The sequence below is a fragment of the Capsella rubella genome, unplaced genomic scaffold (genome assembly GCF_000375325.1).
Source record: "Capsella rubella cultivar Monte Gargano unplaced genomic scaffold, Caprub1_0 scaffold_5, whole genome shotgun sequence".
Taxonomy (NCBI): domain Eukaryota; kingdom Viridiplantae; phylum Streptophyta; class Magnoliopsida; order Brassicales; family Brassicaceae; genus Capsella; species Capsella rubella.
This window is the reverse complement of record NW_006238919.1, coordinates 5,765,876-5,784,923: the sequence shown is the minus strand read 5'-3', so window position 1 is coordinate 5,784,923 and position 19,048 is coordinate 5,765,876. Positions and strand designations below refer to the sequence as shown.

Genomic DNA, 19,048 nt, shown 5'->3' with positions numbered 1-19,048 from the left:
TTGGTGTTAGTTTTCAAGTCATGCAATATTAGTGTTAGTTTTTCAAGTCATGCACCGTTTTATCATTTTTCTCATTGAAACTATCCTAAATATTTAGATCGATACGATGTTACAACTTATAAGTATATACTTACCAAGTTTTGTAACTATTATTCTGATATCTCACATGCGTGATGGGTCATGGCTTAGCATGTCGTTTTCTTGTATTGAACGTTAAAAAAAAATTCTCTTTAAATAATAATATATATAGATCTAGTATAATAAAATATGATGCCATGGCATGTAATGCTTTGTCATAAACTCGAGTAAAGCACACGTCTATCCGACTTTCTTTATTTTTTTTACCACTTCTCTCAACGACCAAAATGTCATATTATATACATACATTGACTTAACACTTGCTGAAACATCAAGTGAGAAACAAAAAACAAAAAAGAAACAGAAAGATAAAAGCAAAAGAACAATGGCTATAAGCTTCATTACCATACCTCTCTTGACCCTCTCAGTATTACTGCTTTCTTTGTCTCTTGACGTCGTCACAGCAACAGACTCGCAAAGGAATGAGGCCGAGGTGAGGACAATGTATGAGCAATGGCTTGTGAAGAATGGGAAGAACTATAATGGTCTTGGAGAAAAGGAGAGACGGTTCAAGATCTTTGCGGACAACTTGAAGAGCATCGAAGAACACAACTCGGATCCTAATCAGAGTTACCAACGAGGGTTGAACCAGTTTTCAGACCTGACAGCTGATGAGTTTAGATCTACTTACTTAAGAGGTAAGGTGGAAAAGAAGAGTGTGTCGGATGTAGAGGAGAGGTATAAGTACAAGGAAGGAGATGTTTTGCCTGATGAAGTTGATTGGAGAGAGAGAGGAGCTGTTGTTCCACGAGTCAAAGCACAAGGAGACTGTGGTATGGTTTTCTATTTTGTTAGCATTATTTGATTTTTAGATTGCCATTGTTGTTGTCTGGTAGGTATGGGCATTCGGGTATTCAGTTTGGTTCGGGATGTATCCATTCCGGTTTTAGGTAATGCGGGTAGAGAAATTTAGGTTCCATTCGGTTATTTTATAATTTAGGTTCGGGTATGTATGGTTTGGTTTCGGTTATTTTTGGCTCGGTTATTATTTTTATTTTTAAAATGTTTAAATTTAACTAAAATTTGATTAAATTTTGGCAAATATGTCTACAAACTTCTAAATATATAAATACATGAGGTTCATGGATTTATAATTGTAATTTCGTAATTAGATTTTATCAAATATAAATATAACTTATATTTTGGATATATAACTATATTTTGGATTTTTTGGGTATTAATTCAGTTCTCGATCAGTTCGGTTCTGGATTTTTTGGTTATGAAGTTTTACATAACATTCGGTTATTACTTTATTTTTGGTTCGGTACGGTTTCTCTTTTTTTTGGTTCGGTTCAATACTTTCCGTTTGGGTATTTTGCCAGGCCTAGTTGTTGAGATTAATTAGCGGTTGATAAAAATATATAGGAGGTTGTTGGGCATTTGCGGCAGTTGGAGCCGTGGAAGGTATAAACCAAATCACTACCGGAGAACTGATATCTTTGTCCGAACAAGAACTCCTTGACTGTGACAGAGGGACTGACAACTTTGGATGTACTGGAGGTGGAGCAGTATGGGCTTTTGACTTCATTATCAAAAACGATGGTATAGTATCAGATGAAGTTTACCCTTATAGTGGTAATGATACTGCAGCTTGCAAGGCCATTGAGGTTTGTAAAACCAACATAAGTAAACATCTTTTTGTAGTTTCATTTTGGTAACTAGATTCTACCAAATATAAGTCGTATGCATTTCGTCGAAAATCTATTTTACCGTATAGATGCTTATGACCTTCCTCTCTATGCTTTGTCGTAACAATTTCGTAACTTGATTCTACCATAAATGTCATTTGCATTTCGTCGAAAATATATTTTATGGTATAGACGCTTATGCCCTCCCTCTCTATGCTTTGCGGTTTTAATTTGGTAACTTGATTCTACCATATATGTCAATTGCATTTCGTCATAATCTATTCATAATCTATTTTTTTGGTATAGACGCTTGTGATCTCCCTCTCAATGTTTTGCGGTAATGATTCCTCTGGCATTATGACCTTCTCGTTCAAGGTTTCTTTTGGCTATATGGTTCATCCGGGGGAAATATTAGGGACAAAAATTTCGCAACTTGTTTTTGGGGAATCACATAAACTTTGAGCTATAATTTTAAAGATTTTTCGTTATCTTTATTTCGTCGTGCAGATGACTACAACTCGAGTTGTTACCATTAATGGCCGTGAGGTTGTACCTGAAAACGATGAGATGTCTTTGAAGAAAGCTGTTGCTCATCAACCTATTACTGTTATGATATCAGCAGCAAACATGAGCGACTACAAATCAGTAATTCCAAACGCCAATTGCTACCAAAATGCTTGATTTGTTTTTTTTTTAAACCCAATACTAACTAAGTTGTGTTTTGGTTTTTCCTTAGGGGGTGTATAAAGGACCATGTAGTAACTTGTGGGGAGACCATAATGTACTAATTGTTGGATATGGAACATCACCTGATGAAGGAGACTACTGGCTTATTCGTAATTCATGGGGACCTGGATGGGGAGAAGGCGGATACCTAAGGCTCCAACGTAACTTCAATGAACCGACCGGGAAATGTGCCGTCGCATTGGCGCCTGTATACCCAATTAAGTCGAACTCTTCATCTAATTTGTTGTCTCCAAGTGTGTTTAAATTGGTTCTCTTATTGGCTTTTCAGTTAATTAGTTTGGCCTTGCTTTGAGATAGTCTTTATTGGTGTTCAAGCTCGTTTCATTTCTTCTGTTGGCTTTTACCAAGGACTTTGAATAAGTAGAATTGTTATCTCTATGTCTTGTTGGTTGCTTTTTTGGATTAATAAAGAAAACAAGATTTGTCTCAAACCTCTCCCTTGAACTAATTAGCTCTCATTTTATAATTAGCTCTAACAAGATTGTCTTGTACGAGAACAGCAAAGTTCTTTATAGAATCCTAGCTTTCTTGTCTTTCAGGCTTTTAATTAACTTTGCTGCAACATTAAGATTTTAGCCAATCCTCTTAAGTATTTTTTTTTTTTTTGTGATTATATAAGGCTTTTCATGTTTTTGCTTGTTTGTGAATGAATTTATTCAACAAAAATAAAACGTTTGTAAAATGAATATAATCTTATGCTAAAGAGACGTTTTAAAGGATTTACAAGGCAAATTTAAAGAATTTCGAGTAACAAACAAAACTCGTAAATTCTATATGTGAAATTTACTCATAAAGTGGAAAAATTGGATTGTTAAAATTATATGCAACTAAAGTGTTGAAAAATAAGATTCAATAGTTAAATTGATAAATTTAATCAATTAATTTTACTCTAATCTCTTATTTTAGCATGTTTATGAGGTTTCAATCGTCTGTTCCAATAAAGTATTTTAGTCATACCGTTGATTGATTTAAACAGTTAATATTGCAAATTATGAACAAATAGTGCTTGTCAAGCGTAATCATCCAAACTTTCTGAACCGTCTTCATGTAACCAGACAAGCCCTATTGAGCATTGCTGCCCCAAACTGTGTTGATCTAGATTCTCAAGTAAAATGGATAAACTACCAAAGGACAAAAGCAAGCAGATAATATGAACCATGACAAGCAATATTCAAACATAATTGCATCTCTTTCTATATTTCCATCTTCGGAAACCGAGCTATCGCTAAACCGCACTCTCTTTTCTTTGTTCTTTCCAAACAGATGGGAAATACGCTGATTCAGCCGTTAAATCTGAGCAGCCTTCTTGATTCTGTTAGCTGGACAATATCAGAACCAACTTCAACAGCTAATGTTATCATAGATAGTTTCAGCGCCAGCGGCCACAAAGATATCGAAAGAATATCTTTATCCGCCTTCTTTGATGCTAAAAAGAATGATTCTTTCACTCATTCCATGAGACTTCTTACAGAAAGGTTCCCATGTTCTTCTTCATATCTCTGTAATTAACTTGAGCTACCCTCTTAGGTATTATAAAGCTCATGTTGTTTTGTGTTGTTGTCATGACAGTGAGAGAATGGAATTGGTATACAAAAACCATTTTATAACGTTACTTCTCCCAATCGATTGGTATGGTGAAATGGGACCTTCTTCAAGGTCGTACTTCAGTGAAACCGGCTTTACATGCCAGCAGATTCTCCAACACATCTATGAGTTTTATCAGGTATCAATGTCCTCATATATTAGATGAGTGTCAAGATCTCGCTGAGCGAAACTATTTCAAAGTAATTTGTGCTTATAAACTGTCGCAGGAAAACATGTCCGAGGAAGAAATCAAAGCAGCAATTCACACAAATTCAAGGCAAAGTGAAAAGCTCCGAGCAGCAGACTCGGTGTTGAAAGATGGCAAGACTGTATTCAAACGTATTCAGTATCTCGGTTCCCAGAATGGTTTCGAGATGCTTAAACGTGTTAGTAGCTTCAACTGCAGTAACATCTACGAGCTTATCATTAAGGCATAAATGAGCAGATAAAATAGAGATTTACATACAAAACAATCCAGAACTAGTCAACACATTAGACGTTTCCGGATGAGTAAGTTTTTTGACTGGATTCGAGTTTTTGCGCTTGCAAGATCAATCTGCTGGAGATTACTAAATGTGAATCACATAGTCTTTAACTTGTTAATAGCCCAAATCAGTTTACTTTTGTATGGTAAGTATCTTGCGGCGCTCAAGCTCATAGAGCAGTTCCACGACTGCAGAGTCGAAGGAACTCTTCTTGTCAGAACTTTAGTAAATAAAAAAGATTATTGTAAATATGTAATCCTACACACATTGCATTTGTTCACAACTTCGCATGTTTGATATTTGGTTAACTTTTCTAATAAATTAATTTGTTAACTAGATTTAATTATCTTCAAAACTTTAACCCATAGTTCTAAAGAGTAAAATAAAACTATAAAGATATCAAACTATAAATGATAAGGCTTTTATATCTTTATAAGTTGTTAGGTTTCTTATTTTTTTCTTCTAACTACGCATATGATTTTAGTATGATTTTTTTTAGATTTTATTTTCATGGTTTCTTTTACAACTTGTTTCTTACCTTATATATATACTATGATTTCCCCCGTGGTACACCACGAGTTCATAATTTAATATATTTGTTTGGCTGGTCATTTTTATAGTTGGTTTATATAGTCTTGTTTTATACGTGTTTACTTCATTTTAATTTTATATAACTTGATGAATTTGTATTATAAGTAGATTCATATATATATGTAGTCAACCCCGTGGTACTCTGTGGACAAATAAAAAATTATATTACTTAACCCGTAAAAGATTTCAAAATATAGACGATCCGTAAGAAAAATATAATCATATTTACATAGACTCAAACTCGTTCAATCATATTTATTCACAATATTATTATATTTTAAAAATTTTCAAAGTTAAAATATATATATTACTTTAATTTTTTTGTAGAGTTTAAATATTTTAAATATTATATAAAGCTTAAATTAAATATTATAATATTTGAAAGCTTTTAAAAGTTTTAATATTTATGATTCTTTAAAAATTTTAATAAAAAACTAAAATTTATAATATTTTGAAACTTCTTTAAAAATTTTATTTTTCTTAATTAAATATAGAACCAAATTAAACTGAATAATAATATTAATTTGGATGATTGAGAAATCAAACTTCATGCTCAATTGTAGTTGGCAGCATATTAGTCCTATTTATAATGTTATTATCTAATTTTGTAAATAATTGTCCCCCTCATTGGTTTTTGTGAGCCAATTTTAGTATCATGTTGGCAACAAAAAAAAAGAACTATTATCCAAAATTTTCTATCTTATGTAGACGTTGTACATATATTTTTTATTTTATCGACTGAGTTATATACATCCGTTTTTAAAATTTTAAATTGCAAAATGTGCGGAATAAAATTTGTATTTTTATTATAAACATGTTTTAATAATATAAATTAAAACTAATAGAATTATATATTTAAGTAACTTTTGACTTACTTTTACATTATATTTGTTAAATAGCTCACGTATGTAGGTTTTTTCTTTTCTTTTTCTTGAATAACACTCACATATGTGCTTATGAGATGGGTAACTTGCGAAATGCAGTCACTCCTTTGCTAGAGATATTTCTTGAAAGGCGATATCGAGTATGTCAATACACTAGGAACAAATATATTTCAGCACGCGTAAGTAAAATAAAATAGAGCAACATATATAGTTTTATCAATTACTAGCAGTTGACCCACTTAATTGTTAATTAATGTAACCTTTAATGTCATTTTTCTTATAGTTTGAATAGATGTAGCATCTTTTCCATGCAGATACTCGATTCCGAAGGAGCTCTTCTCTTAGTGTATCGACCTACGTATCCCCCGATACTTTACATCGAGAACCTATTATATACAGCACTGTATTGCTTTCTAGAAATACATATAGATTTAGATTCTTATAGAAATTCCATTATATACGTTACATTGACGGATGTGTATGATATTTACATATTCCTAGAAAAATAAATAAAATTATTTGGTCCATAAGCTATGGCTTATATTGAACAACTTAATTTGGTTCTTTTTATGAGAAATCAAAGAGATTCTTTACACAATATTCTTAAATCCTGCTATACACTTTTATTTATATAATGTTGCTACGATGATGCGGAAAGAAGATTCTTCACCCACTCCAAAAGTGCTTTACAGTGGTTAAAGTTTTTTTAATTTACATGAGAGACTTCTTACAAAAAGTTCCCATCAGAGCCGGCCCAAAAGTCAAACCCATGAAACATATGTTTGCGGCCGTTCCTCTATATAGTATTTTTCGGCCCTATTTTTTTAAGAAAACTCTTTAGTGTAGTGGTATAAATGGACGCCTATATGCAGCCATTGAACCCTATGTTGTTTTTTTTGTTGTTGTCATGACAGTGAGAGAATGGAGTTGGTGTACAAAAACCATTTTATAACGTTACTTCTTCCAATCGATTGGTATGGTGAGATGGGACCTTCTTCAAGGTCGTACTTCAGTAAAACAGGGTTTACATGCCAGCAGATTCTCCAACACATCTATGCATTCTATCAAGTAGCAATGTCCTCATATATGATATATATGTGTCAAGATCTCGCTGAGCGAAACCATTTTGATAAGAAGTTTGTGTCTATATGAACTGTCGCAGGAAAACATGTCCGAGGAAGAGATCAAAGCTGCAATTCACACCAACTCAAGGCACAGTGAAAAGCTCCGAGCAGCAGACTCGGTGCAGTAACATCTACGAGCTTATCATTAAGGCATAAATTAATGAGCAGATCAATTAGAGATTTACATACAAAACAATCTAAAACTAGTCGATACACTGGAAATTCCAGATGAGTAATCTTTTTGACTGGATTCGAGTTTTTGCTTTTCCAAGATCAATCTGCTCGAAATCACTAAATGTGAATCATATAGTCATAACTTGTTAATGGCCGATATCAGTTTACTTTCGTATGGTAAGTATCTTGCGGCGCTCAAGCTCATAGAGCAGTTCCACGACTGCAGAGTCAAAAGAACTCTTCTTGTCAGGCCTAGCTTCTCCAGCATACATCACAGCCTCACGATTGGGTATCCGTAGCGTTATGGTTGATATGAAACTGCTGAAGCTAGTCCGCTTCTCATCGCCATCAGTGAATTCAAACGGAGTTCTGAGTAAGACACAAGAAAGTTATCAGTTTAAGATTAGTCAATACTCAGGAGACAAGAAAAACCACTGAACTAAAATAAGACACAGTTGATGATGAACTCACCGCGATTTCTCTTCCGAGGTGTCGAAAGTAGGCATTGGCCAGAGATACTTCTTGCAGAACTCATGTAGAGTTCCACGAGGCCCACCTTTCTTCATGTTTATAGGTCCGATAACTGAAAATCATAAAATCATGAAATGCTTAACCCTGGATACCAAGAAACTGAAGAAGAAAAGAAGAATCTGTTTAAGGTAAAAAACAGTGTATGCACGCTCACCTGGAATCACTATACTCTGGATTTCGTTAGAATCTGGAGCCGGAGTTTCTCCGTCTAGATTAACAGCCATGGAACTTTGATTATCCCCGATTGAAGTTTTACGTGAAATGTTTCTCTTCTGAAGAACCAAATAAAGTTTCAGCAAATGAAGACATTGTAAACACACCAACACACGCAAGTAGAAACATCAGAACATTTACCTCAAGTTGCCTAAGCAGATGCAAAGCTGCTTTTCCCAAGGCCAGTTTATTTGTCTGTTCAGATCCATCTCCAGTTAGAAGAACATCGTCCAGCTGCAACTGGATCGTGGCTTGTGCTTTGACACCATCATTTGAACATTTCACTCGGAAGAAATACCCAAGAGAGTCGCAAAGCTCATTGAGCTCTCGGTATGGAGGTAGCTGAAGTTTATCTGGAGTAACAAGTGGAGAAAGCATCGGCTCAAAGACTCTCCACACTTGATCAAGATCTAACTTTGTATCGATCAGCAATGCTCCAGCAATACTCTCCACCAAGTCTCCAAGAGCCTAAACCAAAACAGACAAGTATGTCAACCTGTTTGTTCTTTTTGTAATCTGAAAATCTCAGGCAGGGACTTAAAATGGTCATGCAAGTATGTTTTTTTTTACCTTAGGCCCTTGTATTGAAGGGATTGATCTACCAGTCTCATCTGGCTTTGGAAAGGACATCAGATACTCGTTTATTTGTGTCTCAAGAACCGTAGCACGACGTTGAAGGTGGCTATGCAGATTATTTTTCACTGCAACTTGTGCAAAATTTTCATTATTTACACATGCAGAACGAAGATCGGTCATCTCTCCAGGCCCAGTTTGTTCGTAGGTATTAAAAAGGTGACGGGTGATTAGAAAATCCAGTACAGAATCGCCAAGAAACTCCAACCTCTGTTTGAGGAACAAAATGATAGCATGAGATTAGAAAACTAGGTGTGAGTTAACCAAATAATGCAGGGTTAAAATGATGAGGCCATACCTCGTATGAATAGGATTCATGAACAGAGGAATGTGTGATAGCCTCTTTTAAAAGGAACTTGGCAGAGAATTCATGTTGGATCTTTCTCTCCAACTCTGTGAGCTCATTGTCTTTAGGTACGTAACAACGTAGAGAAGCTCTATTGATGGCTTCAACGACTAAGTTTTGGTCAAAATCGACATCAACACCGAGCCATTTCATCAAATGGAGAGAAGCAGTCAATCCACCGCTTACATAATAGGCACCAATCAGGGCCTCAGCACAATCTGATACAGATTTTGAAACTGTCCATCTATGACCCATGTCGCAAGCCTTCCCGATTTTGATAGTCATGTTTTCTGTGAAGAATTTTGGGTCCAATGGTACTTCTCTAGTTTCAACCCCACATTTGCAAGGAACTGGAAAAAGAGAAACTTGACCAGATGCAGTCCAGCGACGAGGTTCAAAAGCGCCGTTTCTTATGTATCCCTATCAAACCAATCCCAATATAAAAGATATTGGACTGATATAAGACATTAGTACAGAATATTAGAAGATACCTGTAGTTTTCGATTGGTTGCCACGCGATGAAGATTTGAGTTAGATATAATTGATTGCCTCTGCCGTGATAGTTGTCCCTCATCTTTGTCAGGATACTTAAGGAATAGATAACAGCTCACAACATACTTCAAGACTGAATCCCCAAGCAGTTCCAACCGCTCCATGGAAAACGCTTCGGGGCATGTAAGTGTTGTAAGTGCTTCAAGAATCTGATATATAAACCAATAAAGTTAGAATGCTAGCTAGTTTCATCTCTAAATGACAAATAGTGTCAAAAACCATACCGATGTACTTGATATACTGAAGTTATTAATGCTACAATCAATCTCTTCCCTAAGCTGGCTGGCCAACATTAACGACTCTAGGCGGTACATCACTGAGGGCAGCAAGTAGATTGATTTTACCACAGCACGAGGTACATCAATTCTGAGCAAAAGCTCTGGAGGCAAATGTGCATGGATATTTGGTTTTTTCTTTCTAACATTGCCAGATTTTGGTTCTGTCTTCACACCCACTATCCATTTACATTGAAAACCACATCTTAGAGCTCGTACACTACAATATCCTGAGAACATACACAATGTATCCATGTTTTAAAGAATCAACTTACTCTCTTCATTGAAGTCGACTAAAAGGTTGTGTGCATGGTGACTCTGCTTCAACTTCATCAATGGCTGGTTCGGGTGCGCCAAAACAATCCCATACCTGATTAAATGAGAATATGAGACAACATTAACTAGAGAGTTATCATAAGTAGATTGAAAGAACAGCCATAGCTACAATACTTACTTTTTGTTAAAATATTCTACATAAGTAGCATATTCTGATGAGACGTCACCCTCAAATGGGTTCATAGCAGAAGAATCCGTTACCGCTTCAACTATAGAGTATATCCTTCCAGTATGAATTGCAATGACCACAAGTTCTTCGAGACTATTTTTGTCAGACGAAATGTTGGCAAAATGAATCAGATTCGCTTCTTCCTTTTTGTCGCCGAGTAAGACTTCCTCACCGGATGATTTGTTGCACTGATTCTCATCACTAACCCGAAGATCAAGAAGAGAATATCTCTTCAAGAACTCAACTATCGAGGCACAGGAGTTGATAGCTGACCAATCAATTGTTGCACTCGAAGCTAGATCCTTTGTTTCAACTGGTAGCAGTAGAAACATAAAGGAAGGGTGCCAAAGAGAACTTGTATCTGTTTGAAGCAAAAATTCTCTCTTTGTTCCCAATGACTTAGATCCAACAAATAAGTTTCCAAACATGCCATTAAAGAAAAACTGCTGAAAACACTTTGCTTTGACCATCTGCAGCCAAACCACAAAGAATAAAGACATTAAGTTCAGTTGCTCAAACCATGAAACAAGAAACTATATATATCCTATGGATCAGAGTTGGGTACCTCATCTTGACTCAAACGTATCTGGCCACAAGGTGAGACGGAAGCTTTCACAAGCTTCCTGACCAAGTAAAGGTCCATCTCAACTTTACCAACATCCTCAGCTAGGGTTGACTCAAGCAAAAGAGAGAAACTCGAGTATGCTTCCCCAGAAATATTACAACAGAAGTCAAACTTATAAGCCTGAAAGATGGCACCATCAATATTTTTTTCCCAGGTTCCTGACAATGCATTTGCACAGGTTGTCCCATGCAACTCCTTACGTTTTTTTGAACCTGTCAAGAGAAAAAAAACAAAGATGTATACATATATAAGCAAATTAAGACAAGCTCCATGACCTTAGACATAGACATATGATATGCATATGCTGGTGTTTGTGTTTGTTTGTCAATCAACAGCGGCTGATGAACGAACTAAGACCAAAATCACCGACAACAACTTACTGAGGAATAAAGAAAACAATAAAACATACCTGCAGCCGATGAAGATGCTTTACTTTTAGAAGAGGCAACGTTCACTTTGGCACTGGACTCTAAAATATTGTTATCCAACCGTAACTTCTTACATGCTAATTGCTCATTTGTGCTAGGAGGATCATGTGTGGCAGCTGCTTCCGCAGATACAGTTCTGTTAGAATCCGGAATAACCATGTCTTCAGTCTCCTGCACGCCATGGCCACTTTTCACTGGAGGTGGACACGATTGTAAATTTGGAGCTTCGGGATCTCGAATTGGGATTTCTTTTCGCTTAAGATCATACAAATGGTCTCTTTTTTTCGGGTTCCCCCTACAATAATTAGTAGTCAGAAATTGAGCTACAAAGGACCGCTCTGGATTGAATATTTGTTTTGTTAAACAAGATTGCCTCCTACCTTTCGAGAAATATGATAGACTTATAATTACTCTGTTTGGCATGTTCTTGAGAACGCGAGTCAAAGCAAACCATCCATGAGCAATTTGGAACCTGAAATCCCTCTTCAACCCCATCTTTGATAAATAGATTCACCTATATTCATTAAAAAGCTTTCAGAAAAGACAGAATAAAAGCAAATTTTCAACCTGTAAAATGTCTGACTGTGATGAAGAACATGCTAACCTTGTCAACATGAAATGAATCAGGGATTTTAATATGTGTTTTCTGTGCTGATGCATCGGTGGAGGAGTTGTTTCCGATTAAATACAGAACATTAATATAAGCTAAAGAGCCTTCTTTCTTCACGAATCTTTCGATCACTTCGGCAGTTATAATTCTTTCAACTAAAACAAGGCACTGTTTTTGCTTTTCACCCCTGCAAACATCTTAAAATCATCAGAACAGATGGAGATTCTGTTACAATTTCGGGAGTTGGAAAAACCATTTTAATTACCTAAATGAATCTACTAGATGGAAGAGCTCTTTCAACTTTGGAGATACATGTCCGGAATTTACTGCTGACAGATGGTTTTGCTGCAAATCTACCAATTTCTTATCTTCTGTTAAATAACATAAACGAGGCACAGTGAAAAAAGATTAAATTATTGACTAAAGGGGACTCCTCAATGCAATATAGAGCTTTGAATACAGTACCTTGCTGCAAATACACCCCAATTGTGGATAAAATATCCTCAAGAAATTCCTTGCAAACCATTGAGTATTCTTTATAACTTTCACTTTCCTCTTTCGTGTCTGAGATTTTCTCCAAGCAGATTTCAGCTGCCTATCAGGAAAGCAAGATGCGAATAAACAAATTTTAATCAGTACAGCAGGTAGTGCTAGCGAAAAGAAATTAACAATGAGTAAGCAAATGATTAACCGGTATGTGCTAAAAAAAATACCAACTGCGCGCAAATCAGGCCAAGATTATCAAGACAATGCACAATCCCTCTGTAGTCGATGGAGAAACGCTTTTGATACATCTCAAACTTATTCTCCATGTTGAGCAAACTGCCTTCTTCCAACTCTTGAAGCCTTTTAAGAGAAGCATTAAACTGTAGAAAGAAAAAACCGAATCTTCTTCAAGCATTCTGAAACATATAGGAAAGAGTCATGATCTCCATCTTGAGTGAGCATATAATATAATACCTTGTAGTGTGAAGTTTCCAACTTTTCTTTCAATTCCAAACTACAAAATGATGGTGGGTCATAAAATATTGGACCCTCTTTTACTGCTGTAGCAAATTTTTCCACCCCATTCCGCTCTTCAGGATTAAAAATCTGAATTTAAAGTAAAAAGTTGCATAACATTAATTTGTAAACAACATATACTTCTCTGTTACACAAAAACAAAGTACCTTCGAGTCCATGAGTCTCTCAAGTTCTGCTACTTGATCTGCATAGTTAGAGGGAGAGTAAACATTTTAGAGACGGCTAACAAAAGAGTTTATTTTACTCGCATGAGGATGAAACATTAAAACTAGTTACAGAAATCAGAATCTTTGGTTTGAAATGCAGAGGATATAAGAAAATTTTAAATAGCTTGCCTTTTCTAATGACAGCTGACGCAGTCAATCCAAATATCTTCGGTTTGTTAGTGGATCCGTGGTAGAATTCCTTCATGAAAACAAGAAAGAATCTAGTGTGTTGCCAAATTATGGACTGTTTATAAAAAACTAATAGAGCTGAGAAAACACACCTTCATTAACTTCGCATAGGGATGATTACCAGTGGTGCGGTGGCATTCATCTATTATTATCAGACATACCATCTCTAGTTTCAGGAATGCACTTCTAAGGGCATCCAATAATATTTGAGGAGTCATAACAAGAACCTAAACCAGACAAAACATGGTGTCATTGCAGACACACAGATCACTTGGGTTTGGCAACAGAAAATAAGTATGTGATTACTTAATGTGGTCAATATAGTCACAGATCTATCTCAACAGCTCGAGTATAGAAGTTAAATCAACCCCGAAACTATATGCAGCATATGTACTAACAAATTAGAATGGACTTAACTAAACAGGTAACCAAACAAAGAATCAACCTCAAAGACCATCAATGACTCAAAATATTAACATTCTCTGCTGATATGCTATATGCAAGAAAATGAAACGTCTATGTCAAAAAGAAGATTTGGGCCATGGCCTGTGATATTCAAGAACTTCTGCATTTTTTCATTACCAGAGATAACAACGAGCTGGTCAAAGTGGATTGCAACATTCTATTATGAAGTCACTGGTTGGCTAATAATTAGCAAAATAGATCCAAACCGAAACACAAACTTACATCATACTTGCTAACTTCCTCTTCCCAGCGTTGGGATGTCCATTTATCCACTCCTTTAGCTCCAAAGTAATCTTCAACCATCAAATTCACATTTGTTCTGATCTCACAGCATTGCTAAAACCATACACAACATTAAAACATTCAAAACATGAGCTCCCAAGGCCTATCATTCACCAATATCATAGACTCAAACTGATCAAATCCAAAAGAACTATACAAAAATGTAAAGGACTTGCCTGTTTGACAAGATTTACAGTTGGGGCCAAGAAAATTATCAATCTTTTGGCTTTATCAGAAGAACCCATTGCTTTGGTAAGCATCTTAATGATCTCTGACTTATCAGCTCCTGTCTCTAGTACAGCAATTACGTTCCTTTCCATTGCAACCTCATACACCTTCCACTCATAACTACCGCCAAACAAACCAAACACAAAACACAAACCCATAAGAAGGAAAAGAGTAAACTTTACTGCCTTAAAAGGAACTCAAAGAAAGACCCATAAACTCTCAACTCATAAAAACTGCAAAAACACAAACCCATAAGAAAAAGGAGCAAACTTTACTGCATTATCCACTAAACCCTTTGAAAGGAACTCAAAGGAAGAACCATAAACTCTCAACTCATAACTACTGCAATAAAAATGTAAACTTTACTGAATTATCCTAACAGAACTTAAAGCAAAGACCCATAAGACCCTAAATCAAGTTGAAGCAGAGGAAGATGAAGATACCCATTAGAGTCAATCATCATAGGAGAAGAGAAAGATTCAAGATTTCGAGCTCCATCGATTTCAGAGAATTTCCTCTTAAGCGAATTGCTTCCTTGACCACCTCCTTGTTGTGATTCTTCCTCCATTTTCTCCGGCTCCAACGAAGAATGCATGAAGAACCAACGGAGATAAAGGAACACACTTTAAAGAGAAGAGTAGAGGAAATTTCGAATCTTTGGGGTTGATGGTTGAATCAGCTTCGAGTTTAAAAGTGATTCTCTTCTCTTTTTCTGAACCTGCACTGAAAAAGAAAAAATACTTTAGTTTAATTTGTTTCGAATGTTTTAGTTTAATTTGTTTTTGTTTCAGTAAGAAAAAAAAAATATTGCATCAAGAAGTTTAGTCAAACTAATATTAAATGTTTTGTTTTTACCTTTTACGGTTTTTAAAATTTTGGGTTTTCTCTTTCTTTAAATATTTAGAGGCCTCTAAAGCCCAATGGACTTGACCCATTTTAAGATTAGATAGCTTTTAGTCACTTTTCAATGAAGAATGTAGTAAGACTGTAAGAGTATCTCCAACCATTTGAATACTAGAAGGAGTTTTTTAGCTTAAATTAATAATACTTTGGAATAAAAATTTATTTTTGAATTAAATTTTGAGTGATAAAAAACAATAGACCAATAAAAAAATAATGGGTGAGAACCAGTTCTTACGTGGCCAAGAGAAATAACGCTATTCGCTTTAATCGGCCCTTTCTTTTTTGCTTTTAATACTGGCTCATTTTTTCATTAGGCAACCCATTAAAAATTGCTAGTGGAGATGGTCTAAATAACTTCATTTCTTTGAGCTACGAAATTTAATAATGGATAGACTCATATGACGAGAGAGCTAAAATATAGAGGAACGACTTAAATTTGTAAGATCATCTAATTTTAGTATTTTCTTTGTTCTTACAAAAGATGTTTTTTTACCATTTCTACAAAAATTAAGAAAATGTGTAAATTTATGTTATACCATTTGTTAATATGCTAAAACAGTTTCCATCCCTAGTTAAGAACATGAAAAATCAGGGATAAGATTAAGATTTGATTTCATCATCTGCATTGAAAATACAAACGACAGGTTTTATAAATAAAACGTACAAACGTCTTTTTCGAATATAATTTAACATTATTTTTATAAAATGAAAATAAATAAGCATTAATCATGACCACGTATTAGTTTGCTCGTGTAGTGACTAGTGAATTCAATTCAAACTATATGTTTATACAGAGATTAATGGTAGAAGTTGAGGTCTGAAGAGTCGTGCATGTTTATGGTGAACAAAGAGGTAAGATCGGTACATGTCGATCTCGATGCTCATCAACATCATGAGTATGATCCATCCGTACGTGCTTTTGTTTAGAGGCGACTCTCATAGCTCCATGGTTCTTTATATATCGTATGAACCCTCAAGATTTATACTTTAGCCAACCCAATCTCACAATCATAGATTATTTAATTGAATGGTTAAAATATGTAATATGAAATTAACTATACAATTATATTTTAATGTGGAATATGATTTAATTAGTCAAATATACTAATCTCCTATAGTTTCTTTAGTGTTGTATTCTTCAAATTTCATTACCAAACCCCTACTTGAAAAGTTCGATAATTGTAAAAAAAAAAAAAATTGGACAATGACCAAGGTCCTGATTGGTAACGGCTGTTACTTTTGGCTGTAGAGACTTTGACTTTAAAATTTTAGCTGCAGAGAATTTGGCTGTAAATGCTTTGGCTGTAGAAACTTTTACTGTTAAAATCTGATTGGTAATGCACCGCTTTTAAAGTTGTGACTGTTATTTTTATTATTATTATTTTATATTAATAATAAATATAAATTATGCTAGAAATGAATTTATATAGCAATTTAATGACTAATTTTCGCTAACAATACATTTGAACAAGAAATTAAAAGATAATAATAATACCATTAGTCGATATCAAATTTCGCTAACAATAATTTTTTGTTTTTGTTTTGTTTTTGGTGAATAATTCTTAATAGATTATTATGTCAAATAATAATGGTGTTTAAAACTATTTCAAATGTTTTTTTATATAAGCAATCTATTAAACATTAATTAATGCATTGTTTTGAATGTTATCCCCTATATAAACATATAAACATAAATTTCATAACTCTTTTACATCATCATCATCATGAAAATAAAAATGATTATTATTGAAATGGATCTTAAAAGAACAAGAAAAAATGAGAATAATTAATATGTAAAAATTAAATGTATAAAATATATTTATAAACTTCTAGAATGTTTTAAATGTAATGGGGATGTGAACAAATAAATAATTTTTAATTGTTTAGATTTTAAAGTCAGGTTTTTGACGCTTCTAAAAAAATGAGATAGCAAAGAAGGAAAAAATAAAATTGTCTTTCCATACTTTAAAAAAAAATAAAAGCCAAAATCTTTAATTAGCAAAATAATTGTTGTAGAGGCTTTAAATTTAAAGTCTTGAAAGCACACAACCAATCGGCCACCAAATTGTGAGAGAACTTCAAACACAGAAGAAGAGTCAAAAATAGTGACGAATTTTCTCAAAAGAAAAAAACAAAATATATATATATTATTCACACAATGATAATTTATGTAACTAAATTTGAGAAAAAGAGTAATTTTTCACACTTTCACCATGACCATATGCAGCAGTGAGTAGTGCATTAGCTCGACGATGGTCCTCTTTCTTTTCGAGTTGGGAACGAAGCGATGGAAATATTTTCGATGCCAGTTTCCTGCGACCATCCTACGAAGAAAATCAAAACATTATTCATTGCAACCGATCTAGCTAGAGTTTAGATTTAGAACATAAAAGTTTGAAAGTGATCAATAGTACCCGGCTCGAATAACTAAATATCGGAGTAACAGAAATGTTAGATCCGACAAGTATTCCTGTCCATAGTGTATATCCTTGTCTCAACTAAGATAACAAAAAAAGACATAACAAATGTTTCAAATACTAATGGAGACAAAAGATGAGTATATGTATTAGTTTTTTACATCGGCAATGCCGTCTTGTGTATATAGAGAGGGTAATGAACTCGCTATAAACGCCTTGGTTCCTGTATCATTGAAGGGACATCATATCAACATGAGGTTTTGAATCTAACACAAAAACACAGTAAATGAAACATCGATCATTCTTACAGGATGGAACATCTAGAGTTTGAATCAGTTCTACCATTGATTTTGCAGTTTGAATCAGTCCTACCGTTGATTTTGCATCCAAAAAAAACCTTACCGTATTATTCTGAACTAATTCTTGCAAGTGAGGAGTATCATATACCTACATTCATAGATTTAAGAAACAAAACTCAATCAGCTTTGATCAAGAATATATCAAAAAAAAAAAAAAATTGAATTTAATGTTAAATTATATTCAAAAGAAAAATAACGTTTGTACAACTAGTGCAACATATAATCGAGTGCTAAAACATAGATTTTTTAAAAAAAAAATTGAGAAAAGAGGTTAACTACGAGATTGAAGCCAACGTTGAAATCCTAAAATACTATCAATTAAGCCATTCTTATAGGATACTTAAAGGTCAATTAATTATTTGATAACCAAAAATACTAATTAACTCAATAATTACAAACAGATTTCATTTTAGGCATTAAGTATTTTTTTTACAAAATTTTCGGTTATTTTTCGATTTCACGATGCACTAGTTGTAAAAACGATATTTTTTCTTTGAATATAATTTAACATTACATTCAAAAAAAATATATATATACAAACAGATTAATCGTGAATCTTCTATATATATAACTCATAGAGATAACAGTTAAACCTTGTATTGATTTTATGTTTAACCTGTTGGAATATATATATTAAAGTAACTTAACAAACCCTAAAATCTTCTAGTTTCACAGTTCTAGGTTTTTCCTTTAATTTTCAGTTCTAGGGTTTTTGAAGTATACTAAAGTAGAGATTCACCTGAGCAGAACAACGATATCCTCTTTCGTCGTATTTAAGCACGGCCAAAGCTCCCAACAAGGTAGGATCAATCCAATGATCCAGTGTGGCTTAAAAACCTCATGAACCACCTCATCAAAGTTTGGTGAAGGAAGAGAGAGAGGATCCAACAATTTTTGCTTCAT

General features: G+C 34.2%; 4 protein-coding genes across 7 annotated transcripts; 2 read left to right on the top strand and 2 right to left on the bottom strand.

Annotated features, from left to right (window-relative positions):
• The first annotated feature begins 322 nt into the window (after positions 1-322).
• LOC17885912 (probable cysteine protease RDL3) lies at positions 323-2,944 on the top strand. Its single transcript, XM_006291125.2, has 4 exons — positions 323-911; positions 1,504-1,745; positions 2,274-2,411; positions 2,503-2,944. Exons 1-4 carry the CDS (start codon positions 464-466, stop codon positions 2,803-2,805), a joined length of 1,131 nt encoding a protein of 376 aa, XP_006291187.2. The 5' UTR covers positions 323-463; the 3' UTR covers positions 2,806-2,944.
• Positions 2,945-3,776: 832 nt separating this feature from the next.
• Positions 3,777-4,578, top strand: LOC17886238. Its single transcript, XM_006292268.2, has 3 exons — positions 3,777-3,988; positions 4,083-4,236; positions 4,325-4,578. Exons 1-3 carry the CDS (start codon positions 3,777-3,779, stop codon positions 4,532-4,534), a joined length of 576 nt encoding a protein of 191 aa, XP_006292330.1. The 3' UTR covers positions 4,535-4,578.
• A 117-nt stretch (positions 4,579-4,695) lies between these two features.
• LOC17886978 (endoribonuclease Dicer homolog 3) lies at positions 4,696-15,179 on the bottom strand. 4 transcript variants are annotated; one of them, XM_023782790.1, is made up of 25 exons: positions 14,910-15,179; positions 14,415-14,589; positions 14,179-14,292; positions 13,584-13,718; positions 13,432-13,501; positions 13,243-13,280; positions 13,034-13,165; positions 12,787-12,939; positions 12,539-12,668; positions 12,339-12,444; positions 12,068-12,260; positions 11,844-11,977; positions 11,445-11,758; positions 10,976-11,247; positions 10,360-10,880; positions 10,181-10,275; positions 9,855-10,084; positions 9,570-9,779; positions 9,031-9,498; positions 8,670-8,942; positions 8,241-8,567; positions 8,041-8,158; positions 7,827-7,938; positions 7,593-7,724; positions 4,696-4,787 (listed from the first exon to the last, which is right to left on the bottom strand). In XM_023782790.1, exons 1-25 carry the CDS (start codon positions 15,059-15,061, stop codon positions 4,715-4,717), a joined length of 4,677 nt encoding a protein of 1,558 aa, XP_023638558.1. In that variant the 5' UTR covers positions 15,062-15,179; the 3' UTR covers positions 4,696-4,714. The 4 variants fall into 4 exon arrangements, with proteins under 4 accessions (XP_023638558.1, XP_023638560.1, XP_023638557.1 ...); XM_023782792.1 differs by lacking the exon at positions 4,696-4,787 and having other exon boundaries at positions 7,302-7,724; positions 12,339-12,426; XM_023782789.1 differs by lacking the exon at positions 4,696-4,787 and having other exon boundaries at positions 7,302-7,724; positions 14,910-15,178.
• A 2,364-nt stretch (positions 15,180-17,543) lies between these two features.
• Positions 17,544-19,048, bottom strand: LOC111830629 (Holliday junction resolvase MOC1, chloroplastic). The gene is given in 5 exon segments (XM_023783114.1): positions 17,544-17,693; positions 17,784-17,867; positions 18,159-18,233; positions 18,885-18,955; positions 18,958-19,048. Coding segments are annotated over 5 exon segments (471 nt in total).